The sequence below is a fragment of the Lissotriton vulgaris genome, chromosome 1_1, assembly GCF_964263255.1.
Source record: "Lissotriton vulgaris chromosome 1_1, aLisVul1.2, whole genome shotgun sequence".
Classification (NCBI taxonomy): Eukaryota; Metazoa; Chordata; class Amphibia; order Caudata; family Salamandridae; genus Lissotriton; species Lissotriton vulgaris.
This window is the reverse complement of record NC_141685.1, coordinates 2,131,552,275-2,131,567,962: the sequence shown is the minus strand read 5'-3', so window position 1 is coordinate 2,131,567,962 and position 15,688 is coordinate 2,131,552,275. Positions and strand designations below refer to the sequence as shown.

At 45.9% G+C, this 15,688-nt stretch overlaps 1 protein-coding gene across 2 annotated transcripts in view; it reads right to left on the bottom strand.

The window, feature by feature from the left end:
* Positions 1–15,688, bottom strand: part of PTPRB (protein tyrosine phosphatase receptor type B) — a 471,570-nt gene that overhangs the window by 212,777 nt on the left and 243,105 nt on the right. For both annotated transcript variants that reach the window (XM_086921879.1, XM_086921886.1), the window contains one exon: positions 12,354–12,617. In XM_086921879.1, coding sequence (XP_086778005.1) covers positions 12,354–12,617 — 264 coding nt within the window. The remainder of the gene's footprint in view (positions 1–12,353; positions 12,618–15,688) is intronic.

Here is a 15,688-nt window from a genome sequence, read left to right as displayed (position 1 = left end):
TATCCTAAAGTGTTTTTATAGCAGAACTGAGAACCACAGGTACTCTCCTTTTGAAATTACTCAGTACCAAACCATTTAAAGCACTGCTAAAGCCACAACAAATCGCTAGTTTAAGTGAGCACCTGTGTGCATTGTCAATTTAAATAAAGGTGGAAAATTACTAGCTGTAGCATCGTCTTTTACTTGTGGCAAAAATAAATGTGGATAAATACAGAAAAAATGCCGAAAAAATAAATATGGATAAATACAGACGGAAATCACAAAAAAATAAATACCATAAAACCGGGAGCCCTAATAATAAAATGGCAGCCGCCAATATATTTATCACTTTTTTTTCTCCACAATCATGCTGGAATCACGTGGGGTTGCGGCAACATTTGCCAATTTGTTTTGCTTTTGGTCCTAGGGAGGGGGGTTCCTCTGGGTCCCCCTCATGAGGCTTAGGGGGGCAGGGTATCCTTACCCTTCTCCCTTCCATAATATATATCTTTTTAAAGTTAAGCGCAGGGAATTAAGTTGCTGGCAGCCAATCAGAGCACTTGCTCCCGCTGGAGCCTGTCTCCCACAGGAGTGAATGGGCCAATGAGAACACTCTTTTTTAAACTGGTGCTCCGGCAAGCTTTTCGCAGACCTCACTATCCATATGTAGAAATAGTTTTAAACCTTTATTTTTCAAAAACGACTAAATGGATTTACACCAAATCACAGAAAGCACAAACTGCGGACCAAGAAGGAGCTTCCTGCCAATGGTGGTGTCTTTCCGTTCAGCTGTTGTAGCTGTAGCCCTGCCTAAAAACGTATATGAAATCTACATGGGGAAATTTGCTTTTTTGTCCCCCCTTTGGCCTCCTCGTCCCAACCCCCCCAACCCCCACACTTGATGGATCACCCCGAACCTTTCCAGGAAGAGCTTACATGAATTTGCTTTATTTTGGAAAGTTTCCTGAAGATTCATCAAACAGTGCCAAAGTTATTAGCAAACCAAAAAGTGCATCTTCTCTGGAAAAGCAATTCTAACTATAAATACCCAGTGGCAACTGGGCATATATACACAATGGAGGCGGAAGAGCCAGTGGTAGACTTGTCAACCTTAGGGTGGTCTTCCTCAAACTTTTTACCTGCTCCCATGCTGTTTTCTGAAATTCATTTTTGCTGGCTTAAAGACTCTGGGCACTTTACCACTACTACCCAGTGCTAAAAGGCTTTTGGATACACCCTAAACATGGCAAATTTTCCCACACATGAATGGCACATTTAATTTATTTATGAGGCCCTAGTAAAGTGGTACACCATGTACCATGGGCCTGTAACTTACATGCTAGTAGGTGGCCTGCAGCACTTGTTCTGCCCCCCACTTTTAAAACATGTCTCAGGTCTGCCATTGCAGCGTCAACCTGGCAAAATAAACCTTTTGCCAGGCTTAAAACTCTCTTTTACTACATGTGATTCACCCTAAGGTAGGTCCGAAACAGCCCATAGAGTATGGTGTAGTGTATTTAAAAGGTGGACGTGTACTTTTAAGTTTTACATGTCTTTGTAGTTAAAAAGTCCCAAATTAGTTTTTCGTCATTGTGAATCCTACCTCTCCCACAGGATAACACTGGGTTACCTTATTATATTTAATTAGTGATACCTTTTCTTGGGGAACAGGTAGAAGTGTCATCTTTGGGCTCTAAAGAAATTTAATTTAAAATCTTATTTAATACAAAAATCAGATTTTTTTTTGTCACAATTCTGAAAATGGGATTTTTAGAAAATTGGCATTTTCTTGTTCTATTATCTGGTGCCTGCAGCCTGTGTCCTGGGTCACATGACTGTGATTAGCGCGGAAGATGGCCATTGTGTATTTATCCCAGCGAGTGAGACAAAAAGGACCTTTGTTTTGGGAGGACGGAAGGGTCGGAGCTGATGCCTGCATGCCTTACATTTCAAAGGAGCTGCCTCAGCACAGTCTCAAAGAACTTTTACACCAGTATTTTGTCACCCTAGACCTCTTGGAGCATGAGCAGGAAGGAAGGAAATTCCAGAACTGCCTGTGTGTTTGAGGGGTGGAAGGGTTAGAAGTTTCTACCTCTTGAAAGCTGACACCAGTTACAAAAATTGGGCCTTCAGTTCCACTCTTCAGTCCACTCTTGGACCTGCAAAGAACACTCAAAAGGCCTGCCTTGTACTTCCGAGGACTGCTCTTTTGCTTGAGACTTGCTTTGTACTTCAGAAGACTGTCCTGCTGCTACCAGAGGACTGTCCTGCTGCTTAAAGGATGCCTTGAGCCCTCAGTGGACTGCCCTGCTGCTTGAGGACTACCTCACTGCCTGAACTCAGTACTGCCAGAGTGACTTCAAAACACTAGTTGGCTTGCCTCCTGTTCTGGACTACAGGAAGCCTGCACCTGGACCCGGTCCGAAGGTAGTCCTACCCTCCAAGTGGTGCACATCCAGTCCTGAACTCTTGGAAGTGGTGCCAAAGGTGTTCAAGTATCCAAAACCCAAAACTTGAGATTTAAAACATTTTCTGACAAAAACTGCCCTCAGAACCAACCACAGACCGGGATCTACATGCTCGCCGATCTGACAAGTGTACATAGCAGGTTGGCCTGACTTGGCACTATCTCCCAATATTTATTTCTCCACAACAGCAAATAATGTTCAGTAGCTCCTCTCAGAAAGGGTATCCGGCCTCATGGCGCTGTCGTCGGCTACAACCTTCAGCTCTGTCCCACTAGATTTGTTGGCCTTCCAAAAAAGTGACAAAGTCTGAACGTCGAAATCTTCACAGCAACTTTGCCCAGCGCCTCCCCAATGACGATGCCTCTTCCTCGAGTACTGTCAGTTCCCTTTTCCAGCAGAACTTTACCTTCTCAAATAATTTCTTCAAAATTTCTTCGAAGCCAAAAGATAAGCCAAGACTAGACCCAATCCAACTCGTGTCATCGAACCGCGCTCCACTGCTATCAACCATAACTTTCGACTTTGCCCTGGCCATGCTTGACTAGGTACGCGTGGTCGGTGCTTTGATGTTTTAGATGCTAATTACTAAGGGGCGTATTACGATGTTGGTCCGTAAGCCTCCGACCGCTCGTCGGAGGCTTACCAACCGACATGGTAGGTTTACAGCTCCACCATGGAATTACAGTTTTGGCGGTCAGAGTGTAAAAGAGCCCGTCGGGCATACGGAAGCCGCACATAAACCCTTAAGGATGGTGTTTCTGCTGTCAGGATTATGATGTCGGTTTTTGACATCCTTTCCATGTCAGCCTTTCCGACATGGAAAGGCTGTCTGAAAGTGCCTTTGGGGGCCACTAGCAGGACCACCATCCCTCGGCGGCCTACAGTTGTGGTCATGGTACCCCCCTTCACATCCCTGCACCATGTGGCAGGTACCATTAGGTGCAAAAACTCCCATTTTACAATGGGAGCTAATGCTGCAGCTGGTTTCGGACCGCCGTACAGGCTCCCATTTAAAAATGGGAGTTTGCGACCCCACCATGTGCGGTTGCATCATTATTGTGGTGTCAGGACTGCCGGCCGGTGATCGGTTTGGTTCTGCATCGCTGCAAAGTCGGTCGGAGGCAACTCCAACCAACATCGTACTGTAGCCCTTAATGTATTACTCTGGTTCTAGTGATTGGATTTTTGTTGTTTTGGTTTCAAATAATTTATTAACATTTTCTCTATTTTTCTAAATTCATGTGAGATTTTTCTGGTGCTGTGTTTTCACTTTATTACTGTTTGTGTGCTGCATAACACAGTCTCTCTCAGTTAAGCCTGACTTAACTACCAAAGGGACAAGCACAGTTTAACCCCTTCGCTGCGGCGGCTATTCCGCCGCAGCGCTAAAGGGGCGGGGCGGCCGCGCGGCCGCCGCATGCTGGTGACAGAACCGCTCCGTCACCAGCTACAGTTGAGCTGTGCTGGTGACGGAGCGGTTCCGTCATGACCCGCCCCGCTCTTTAGAACGCCCGCGCAGGCACGAAATCAGCGCCGCGCAGGCGCGGCGGCCGGGCCATGACGGAACCGCTCCGTCATCAGCACAGCTCAACTGTAGCTGATGACGGAGCGGTTCCGTCATCAGCATGGAAGGGGTTAATTTAGTGACTTTAGAGGTTCGCCAAGACAAGGATTGTGATTGTTGCTTGAGAAGGGTTTTTACCCTCTCAATCAAAAAACCCAATTTCGGGCAGATGTGCTCTTCAGTACACTTCAAATGGTTCTCTTTAATTCAGGGAGAGGTCACTGAAAAGGGACCTGTGCACATCTCAGGAAGGGGATGGGGCTGAAAAGAGAATCATAAAGAACCATCAGAGGCACATATCACTGTGGCTGACATCCGAGTGTGAACCTCTAGTCATTCTCATGGCCTGTGTGGTGGGCGGTATCAAATTTAAAGTCACTCCTGCTGAAACAGTCTTCTTTTCTGGAGTGTGCACTTCAGTAGGAAGCACATCCCCGACACAAACTTCAAATTCTCAGACCCTAAATCACATTTGTTGTCTGGAAATGGACTATCAGAAGGGGAGCTCACGGCCTCCAAAACTGTTAACTGTCAAGCAGTCAGTCAGGCTGTGCAAGGAGTAAAAGCTCTGCAAGACTTCTGCCTGTGACCAGGACAGGAGGCTAATACCTGCCAGTCTCCCAGCTTGGTGGGATGACATCATGCCCCTAGAGCCTGGAGCACCAGTGCCTGCCAGCTTACCAAGACCAGTGCACACTGTGAGGAAGAGGAGAGTGCTTGGAGAGAGCCTGGTCCAGTGGGGGATCCTGGAAAGTGAATATCTGTAACAAGGTTTTAGGAGACTGGTACTTCAATAATCGGGCCGTCTCCCATGTGCAGCTTCAAGATGGCAACTCGAATGCGAGAAGGGGCCACTGGTAAGTTACCTGTGGTTGCATCGATCAGGCCGTAGCCTGTGTTCAAGGTAAAGCTGGCGTCCCTGTATGCCGGGGGGCGCAGTGTAAGAGTACTACTGTGCCAAAGGGACGGTAGCCCGTGTGTGGCGTGAAGTCAGCTACTTCGTATGCCAGAGGAGGCTGCCAGGAACCAGAAATTACTGCTGTGCCAATTGGGATGCTGTCTGTGTGCACCGTCAGGTCAGTGACCCCATATGCCAGTGGGGTCTACCATGAAGAACAAGGAACATTACCTGGGTCAGATGATGTCGAAAGTAGAGGGAGGACACCATGATGACTGGTGCATGCCGAGCCCGACTTGGGATCGGAACCCAAGGGAGTGTCCCCACATCTGTGAGAAGGATCAGAGGAACTTATCTTCTCACTAAAAAGAACAGCATGGATGCCCAGCATATGCCCCGAAGCACCGTGAATGCTACTCACAATGCTTCCCTTTGTGACATTTGAGAGAGAAACACTCCCAGGGACACAGGTAGCGCAACCCTTGCAGGACTGGGAAAGACTGTTTGCAGGGCTGGAAGGCCCTGGGGAAGCTTGTTGTGCCTCGAAGCGCTTTGGGGGCTGGAACACTTTTGAATTTTGCAGGGGTTAGGGGCTTAACCTGAGTGTCTCCTTTGCTGAATGGGGAATAACCATTATAATTAGTATGAAGAAAGTGGGACTGAAGGACCTGCCTATCGAAGCACTGGCACTTCGATCTCATGGGGTGTACGTGTATGCTGTATTTCACTTAGCGTTTGTGTATAAATACTCCTTTTTTCATGAAACCATGAACTTGACTGGACAATCTGCTACTGAACATATATTAAGTTGTGAGCCTGTGTTCCCCCCTGTATTTACCTCTCTCTTCCCCCATCAAGAGTCCTTGGACAGCTCTAGTCTCACTGTTACTGAATGTCAAGTGCTGAAGGGGTAATTGTCCCACTAGCTAAGGCCCCATAGTAAGTCAGGCCCTGGGACATCTGGAGTAAAAGGCCTCAGCCCCCAACAATTGTATCTAATAGCTTCTTCTTGCCCCGTGGACCTCTGAAGAATGTATGACGTTACAACGCATACTTTTACAACGCATACCTTTACAACGCATTTTTACAACGCAACATCCATTACAACGCATTCCATTACAACGCATGCCATTACAACGATTTTTTTAACTACCTTTACAACGCATTCCATTACAACGCATACTACCTTTACAATGCATACCATTACAACGCATACCATTACATTGCATGTATGGTAAGTATTGGATAGTGTAGGGGTAAAAAGTACTATTCTAACTCCAGGGGGGTGCAACAGTAGAGTAAGTGTTGGATAGTGTAGGGGTAAACATTACTATTCTAACTCCAGGGGGTGAAACAGTAGGGTAAGTGTTGGATAGTATAGGGCAGGGGTCTCCAAACCGGTCCTGGAGGGCCGGATCCATGACAGATTTTTTGGATATCCATGACAGATTTTTTGGATTGAGATACATGTAGTTATTTTAAAAATCTGACATGGATCCAGCCCTCCAGGACCGGTTTGGAGACCCCTGGTGTAGGGGTAAGAATTACTATTCTAACTCCAGGGGGTGCAACAGTAGGGTAAGTGTTGGATAGTGCAGGGGTAAAAATTACTATTCTAACTCCAGGGGGTGCAACAGTAGGGTAAGTGTTGGATAGTGCAAGGGTACTATGCGTTGTGATGGTATGCGTTGTAATGGTATGCGTTGTAATGACATGCGTTGTAGTGGTAAGCGTTGTAATGTCATGCGTTGTAATGGTTGCATTGTAATGGCATGCGTTGTAATGGATGATGCGTTGTAAAAGTTTTGTTGTAATGGTAGTGCATTGTAAAAGTTGTGTTGTAAAGGTTGTTTCGCCCCTTTGAAAGGGGTTATGACAAGGAATAATCATTTCCCCTGCCCTCATGTTGTGACTACTGTAGGTATTGAGGGACATAAAAGCTGACAGGTGGTGGACATATTTTTCTGCCCCGTAATACCACCTAATGATAACAAGCAGAAAGATGCAAATGTAAAGAGAAACATTTTCTACCTGTGGCAGTGCTTAAATTGTAAAAAAAAAAAAGTGCCAAGGCCCTCGTCAGGAGGCCACTGCAGCTTGCATCACCCATTGCCCCCGCTTGAGCAGCCAGTACCAGTAACAACACAACTATTTACCATCACACTACTACAGGTGTGACTTTTCCTAGCCTCCAAAGCTTTAAGATTGGCTTGGGAGGCATGTATTAGTCCTTTTTAAATGTATATGAACTAATAAAGAACTGTTGCTGTGCTCATCTCCAAATTTCACAAACAGCACCACCATGTGGCAGGCTGTCATAAGGGCGAGAGTTGACAATTAAGTGCCGTTTCTGAGCACTGGAATCTACCGGTTCAAATTAAGCACTGCTCTGGGGTCCTCATTTAGAGTAAAAAGCAGGTCTGATCTGGAGATTCCTGTCACTGTGAGCCCCAACTCTCACAAGGAGAAAACCTTACAATTTTACAGGAGGTATAGGCGTTCATGAAGCACATTAAGTCCTGAATGCTTCCACTCAATAAAAAGCTTTGTAACTGGAACAGAGCAGGTGTGAGTAAGGTCACAAACATGGAGAAGCAGATGCAAAAAATTTGAAAACAGATTTCAAAGGTGTCAACAGTTTAAGGACTCTGCTGTCACTGCCGCATTATTCTATGAAATGAAAGGAGTAAGAGCTGTGACGATCACAATTACGGTATTGCCATTACCACCTGGTGGTGCTGAGCTGGAGAATAAAGTGCAGCTCTTACTGCACTTTGCAGTTATGGAGGATATGTCCAGCCCTAAGTGACGGTGGTGAAGGTGAAATGTTTGCCCACTAAAGACCCAACTGGGGAAGATCACTTGTGCCAGACGAGTACTAGTAGAAATGGAGGAAGCCATTAAGATAGAACAAGTAACTAATATGGCTGAAAAGAAGAGCGAAACTCTAAAGGGGGACTCAAAAGTGGGCATAATTCCAGATAGGTGTTCCGAATAATCAAAGAGGAACTCTAGCCTATGGGATGTGAGTCCTCGCTGAGAATTTAATTGAGAGTTTGTGATGAGGGAAAGACGTTTACATTCACCAAGCTGAGTGCAGCTAGAGCATTCTTGGAGTCTAGGCTGAAGGAAAATGGAGATGTGAATATGGAGGGAAAACCTGAGTGGTCTGTCTCTTTGAGGTTCAGCAGGACTACATCATCTGAATGAATATAGAGAGACTTGTTCTGAATTTGAGCATCTACTGTGACACTTGATTGTCTACATAATAATTTTCTTACTTTTTCTTTGAATATTATATAAAGTATATTTCGGCCCGATTCAGAGATCATAAGATGGGCTACAGCATCACAAACATGACGGGTATCCTATCCAGCGTATTAAAAGTGCATTATCTTCTATGCCACTTGGAATAAGGTAGACGGGTCCCTGTAACATTAGTGATAGGGTAACCCATCCACCAAAACCTAAATCAGACCCTCTGTTTAAAACGGCCCACAAGGGCCGGACTGGCCGTAGTGGGCACCGGGGGTTTCCCCGGTGGGATGCCTGGGTGGGGGCCAGTTTTGGGCCCCTGGGGGTCAGCAATATCAGCCCCCTGTAACAAAATCAGCCGAAACCTGCCCTCCCAAACAGCTCGGCGGACCCCCCTTCCCTCCAGGGGGGGGGGGGGTTGGGGGCAATCGAGCAGTTTGCCAGGACCGGTTCCCAGCCCGGTCCTGCTGCCCACTGCACCCTTTTTTTATGTATATATAGGTTAGTTTTAGAGACTTGTTAATGACAACTATTGTTTCTGAAATGAATAATACAAATCATTTGCAAGTAAATTACTAACGATTGTTACTGGCCCCAACAGAACTAATCAGCCATTAGGGCTACAGTGGAACATGCTGCCCAAAATGGCGAAAGCATCTTTGAGACTTAGGTACTCGTTTCGGAGCCTAACCTAGTGTGGTATCCATTCATAACCTCCAAAGAGACATGTAGTACATGTAACAATAATATGACAGTAGACTACAAGACTCATAGAAGGGGTGTCCTACAGAGCTTGGACCAGTGATGCCGAGAGGCCACCAACCAACCTATCGCTGCTAATCCTTGTCATTAATGAAACGGTCCTCATTATGGAGCTGAGTTTAAAGTTCACTGCACTGGGAGATGCAACACATCCCTGTAGATCTGATATTTGGTCCCAGCACCTGATCCCAGTTCTTCATTGTCAAGTGAACACAAAATCCCATTCAATACAATGACAGGTAAGATGCGTTTTTTCTTTTTGGGGGCAGCAAAAGACCCTTTGAAATTCCATTTTGAGATTGTAAGAACTTCTATTTAAATTGCTTTGTGAAGTTTCTACCCACTTCAGTATTTCTTAAATTACAGAAATTATTCAACACTGTCTCCTTTGTAATTGCATGACACTCAAATAGGTACAGTGCAGTGTTGTAGAGCTGTGAAGGAGAGCACTGTGAAGATGTGCCTGCTGGTATATGTTGCATCTGGTGACACTGCTTGCTTGCACGTAGGTGATAAAAGGGAGTTCACTGAAAAAAAGTGTTTGTCTCATCTGTGATGAATATTTGTTACAGGTTAAACATTTCTTAGTAGCTCTGGAACTGGCCTCCCATTGCCTTCAGAATGGATGAGGAAAAAAATCCGCAAGTATTTATTTGTAGCCAATTTCTATATCCGGCAGTATTATAGCACCTGCGTAGCATAGTGCATCCCTCTGCCTCATTCTAAACTGTTTTTTCTTCATGTACATCCAGCCGTTTTACATAACTGCCTTATTTCTTAGATTTGGCCAGAAATAGACTCATTTAAGTTGGTCCTATAGAACACAATGTCATCTGCACAGCAGCCCATCCTACAAACCATCACCTATGCAGGCACAGTCACCCAGCATCATTTACAAAGCCATCACGACCAGCACCTCCGCTTATCTTGCAGCCAAGATCACCATCTCTGGGGGTCTTGGCTCACCTGCAGCCAGGGCACCTTCAGGCTGGAGACTACGAAGTCAAAGAAAGAAGAAACAAGGCAGCAGGCCTTTTTAATTTACCTGCCCAGGATGTGGAACAGCGTCCCCATATCGAGCAGGGCCGCCCGACGCTGCTCCAGTTTCAAGGACCAGAACCTCACAATGCATTATCTGCCACAAACCAGCTACCTCTCTTACCACTCACTGTTATAATGCGTTCCTTTGACTCTGTACATTGCTCCGCTGCCTGCAAAGAGTTGCACTATCAAAATACCACTTACATACATACAAAACCAATACATTAATCACATAATATCATAGGCGTGCTGGGCTGCGATCAGCGAGCAGGACAGTAAGGTGCATTCTTGCTTCCCCAGTGATTGCTGCATCCCTACTGCACAACCACAGCCAGCATGGGAGCAGGCCACTATCATGGTTCAAGTAACCGATAAAGGGCATAATTAACATGAAATATGACTGTAAACACGACAGGAGGTTACCCATCTCGTTTGAGGAGCTATAATGACTGTATAATCAATACTTTTTCACGTTTGTCCACAGCGGAGACTGACATTGCATCAGTTTTGTTGAAAATGTTTTAATGTGGTTCTATGATGGATAAATGATATTGTTTGTGCTCAAATGTTATGCTGCTGTATTTTGTGTTTTGGGTTACTTATGTGTCCATGTTGTATGCATCTGTCTACAGCAACGTTTCCTTATGCACAGACAAACTTGAGCGCAGGAGTTGTGCACCAAAAGCCCTGCATGACCTGGCAATCCCGTCATCCTTTTGTAATGCACCTGCTCACATCATGTTTATTTTAGAAGTATCTGGCTATGACCATGTGTGCTGAAAAAGTGGTTTGTTGTTTGCTTCCCTTATTGCTATCCTACTGTATAGTCCCTACACTTGAGGAGAAGACCCCAAATTCCAACGTGTGATTTAAATTATTTTTTTGTGGAATTTTTATATAGCACCAACTAGACCCGAAGGTATCAGAGCGGTTTACATGAGCACCAGTTATGTTACAGACAGACACATTCATTTTTGTTAGGCATAGGGAGATTAGGTGATTTGCCCAGAGTCACAAAATGTTGAGCGTCCCTGCCGAGACTCGAACCCGGCTCACCAGCTCCGAGGTCGACTGTCCAAGCCGTTTGGCCACATTCTCTCCCTAGTTGGTTTTTATTGACACATATGCCCTTTCACCATCTCTGTGCGTGACACTGTGAGTATTGTATAGGTCCAAGGCTGTTGGGAGGTGCTAAAATGTAAAATTTCTATTAAATTCACCAGCAGTTACAGTGTGTGGATAATCACCCCAAGGTACAGCACGCATCTTTCTTGTTGACATTGCGGGAGGTATTCAGCCACAATTTACCTGTCATTTGAACCACTTGATGTTTCTGAGTGCTTTGGTCTCTACATGCTGGCTGCTGCTACTGTCCAGCCAGGGCCAGGGCCTTCCAAACTTCATCTACCTTGGTTTGGATTGAGCGGTGGCAGCTATTTGTATTTTACAAGGAGATGACATTTAAACAAAAATTTGAGCGTAAAGTACACAAGAACCTTTTCACCCTGCAGACACATGAAAGACAGAATTCAATGTATAATTAAGCCCGGGCAGAGTTCGAGGAGTTCCAAGTGCAAATAAAACTCTGCAGCGGAGTGTGTTAGATAAATGCAGTTCGCTGTGATTTTCAGTGCCAGGTGCTTGTCTGCACTGTGCAATCATCACAAACTGCACCATGCAACAGCGCAGGCGGGTGCTGATTCCTTTCTGCCGCTCAAGGAGATTTGAGCGATTTGAGCGAATGGACGGTTTCTCAATGCGAGCGGTCGCGAGCATATGCGACCGCTCACAATGAGAAATCTGACCACCTGCGCTGAGAAATCTCGCCAGGAGGTTGATTTTCCACGCTTGCGCTCGCCAACTTGATGTGGACGATAGCAAACGTGAAAAAATCTCGCTGGGAGGTGTATTTTCCTCACTTGCGATATCCATCTTGACGTTGACGGACGCAGGTGAGGAAAAAACTCCACTCCATTATGCAGAGCGGAGTTTTTCGGATCTCCGCGTAATGCGGAGTGCGGAAAACTCCCTAAATTCCGCACGCGGAGCGGAGTTCATCGCCCAGACTTAGTTACAATGATGCTTAGCACCCTTTGAGGTTCAAATATCATCAACTTGTCATATAATCAAGCTGATACTTCATGTGATGCTTCCTGGCCCCAGGTTTCTTTTTGGGCTCCAGAGATCTTCAATTCTGAGCATCTTGGTAGAGGCGGGGCTTGAGAACTGACCCCGGACTCAGGGATTAGTGCTACAGGGGTACTCACAGGCCTTTGTGAATTGAAATGCATGAGTTTGTAAAAGAGTACTACGGGAGAATTACTTTACTGTTCCAAAACGCCTTTGTGAATAAGCCCCAAGGATTCTCAGCGCTTCCGACACCTACCTGTCCTGCCGGCCGCGGTCCTTCCAGCAGATAAATCCCCGCTGATGGTCTTGACCACAACCTGATAGAGCCGCCCCGGGACCAGGCCGCTAAAAGTGGCCGCGGAAGCCCCCGGCTGCAAGGTCTTGATTTCTTTGACCGAACTGAGATGGGAAAGGGAGATGTTGTAGAAATCAAAACTGCCGGAGGGTCTCTTCCACGAGACTGTTAATGTGTCCAAACTTCCGTCATTAATCACCGTCAGATTCGAGACTTCAGCAGGAGCTAAAATGGGAACGAGAATACCCCGAGTTACCATACAGTCTGCACCAACACGTCAATATTTACATAGCTACACCGTCCGCGCGGGACGTTCCCACAATGCAGCGATAATTAGGCCCAAAACATAGCAACCGGCTTTCATTGCTCGGGTTAAAGTCTAATCAGAAAGGAAATCATTGCACAGTCTTCTGCAAATCACACGCATGCTTCTGGCCTGAGAGGAAACCGGGCAGCATAGCCAAGGAAGGAAGTCTGGGAGGCCGCCCTGCGATATGCGACATTCCAGCACGAGTGGACTCTATGACCCTTCCTCAGGCGGCTGGCAGTACACGCAGGCACCCGTACCCTCGCTGTCTAGTAGGGTCTCGGCCTCCGACCTCGAGCTCACGGGTGCCCGTAGACCCTAGAGGGTGAAAGTCGGGAAGATAGCTCGGCGGGCTAATGTGCCCACTGCAGAGATCCTTGCATTAATGGAAGTCACAGGTTTTACTCCTGGGTGGCTCGCTCATCATTTCATCATTCAGGGTCGGTAACACGATTACCAGTGAGCTGGGTAATCATGGCTGCTGCTATCTATGCCTAAAGACCAAACCCAGGGTCAAGTGTGCTTTATAACTCTAGTAAAGATGGAGTGATACCTGACAAGATTCTTACTTGTGACATTTAGGGTTTTCAGTCTTTACAGAGCGGTCATTCACCCACACCCACTCAGCCGTCATGCCCGTTTTAAAGTGACAGAAACATCTGTGATCTGTGATACTGCCTGGCACTTACAATCCTGACATATCCTTGAATCTCATTGGATTCGCTTGTAAATATATCCAGTCAAAACGCAATAAAAACTATTTAGAAATACTATTCAAAACAATGGTGTTTACTAACGCCGTGAGCACGCATAATAAAGCAGCAAAGATTTGAAAAGGGATCTCTGATACAATATAAAAAATATTCCAATAAATGAGAACACAACCCCTCACCAGGTAAAACTCTTTCATAATGCAATATTCTCTTAAAATAGCGCTTAATTTAAAATGCGCTGCACGTTTACACACTTTTTCGCGAACAATATTCATGTGTTAATGAAACCATGATGAAATTGAATAACGCACATGGGGCCTCATTTATGAGAAATGACGCATCGCTGCGTGAAAGCAGCGATGCGTCACTTCTCAGTGCGCACTCCTTGCGACATTCCTCATGCCTCATATTTAATGTATGACGCATCATGTTGCAAGGAGTTACAGATACGTCAGTATTTCTGACGTATCTGTAAGCGCAAAAGTGACGCATTGCTGGAGTGTGTCAAGAAAGTGACGCAACTCCAGCAATGCATCCTCCTGCGTCAGTCTTACGCCTGCTGTGAAGCAGGCGCAAGATTTTGACGCAACGGCGTCCTAAAAGTGACGCAGTGAAATCTCATAGATTTCACTGTGTCACTTCTACGACCCTTCCTTCTGCAATATGCCCCCCTTGCATACATTATACCTGGCGCAGGTATAATGTGGCGCAGGGTTTTAAAAAGTGTCACATCTACCTAGATGCGTCACTTTATAAATATGGCGCAACAAGGTGCATTTTCTACACCACTGGTGCGTAATAAAAAGTGACGCACCAGCGGCGTAAAAGTGACGCACAGCCTCATAAATGAGGCCCATGGATTCTGGAATACTTTAAGGTATTAATACATTAATTAAGCTCTCTGTTATACATTCGCACACAATACATTATTCATGATGTGCTCATTAAAAAGACAGTGGCTTATTTACGTGCACACCCAAGAAGATGAAGGATTTTAATGGTTGTCATTAGTACGACTTTTCTGTGTGCAAAACTGGCAAAACCTTCTTGCTACTGCGGCTCTGATTATAGGTTCCCCGGTACTGGCGGGGCGCAATCTCCTTATCCTTATGTGGAATTGACATTAAAATGCGAGAACACAGCACCTGTACCATCCAATTATGACTTGTACAATTACGACCAATGGAACAGGGCATAACTGTGTGGGACTGGGTTTAATGGATATAAAAGCACACAAATTCCCCAAATGCACTTTTCAGGCACTATTAGTCAGAATTACAAGGACTCGCGCATCTCTGCATATCAGCAGGGATGCCTCAGTGAAGATGCGACACGCAAATCTACCCTTGCGCCACCACGAATGCGTTGCAGTTACAATGCGGCGCACCGTGGCGCAGGGATAGACAGATGCGTGTCGCATCTGATGGCGTAAGGGTGGCGCATTGCTTGAGTCGTGTCGTAAGCGCGAGACAACTCCAGCAATGTTCAGGGACCACCCGTACCTAGCGTGCTGTGCCACTCCTTTCGCCTGCTTTAAGCAGGTGTAAGGTTTTTTTGCAACGGCCTCTGAAAAGTGACTCAATGAAATCATGTAGATTTCACTGCGTCACTTTTACAAGGCTTTTTCCGATGGAACGCCCACCCTGCATGCATTATACCTGGTGCAGGTTTAATATGGCGCAGGGCTTTACAACGTGATGCACCTCCCTAGATGTGTCACGTTGTAAATAAATTGCAACGTGCCGCATGGTTTACGCCACCGCTGGGTCACAGAAGTGATGCAACGGCGACATAAATGTGTCGCATGGAGCTTGTAAATCTGCCCCTATATATGCTGTTGTTTAAGTAGTCCATGAGAGTACATGTGTTTTTCAGCTGGCTGCGTCGGGTAGTTTGCCTCTCTTCTGCACTCCTTTTGTCATTTCTCTGCCCATGTGCTTCTCTCTGCTCTCCCACTGTGGTGTGCTCGCCCTCATGGTCTTTTAAACCCCATGTTGTTTTCTGACCTGTGTGAGTCTGCACCACAGATAAATGTTGCTCTCTCGCCCATTTGCTTCCCTTGCCAGTGGTTAATTTGTAAAAATAAATTACGTACAGTGGCTCTCGTCTGGAGGCCATTGCAGCTTGTACCAGACACTGGCCCTGTTATGTTGCCAATAATACTAACAACACAACTACCAACCTTCACACTCCTACAAGAGTGACAAGCCAGACAATTTCAGGCCCCCAAAGCAGTAAGAATGGCTTGGGTGCAGGTAATAGGCATTTTTAATGTA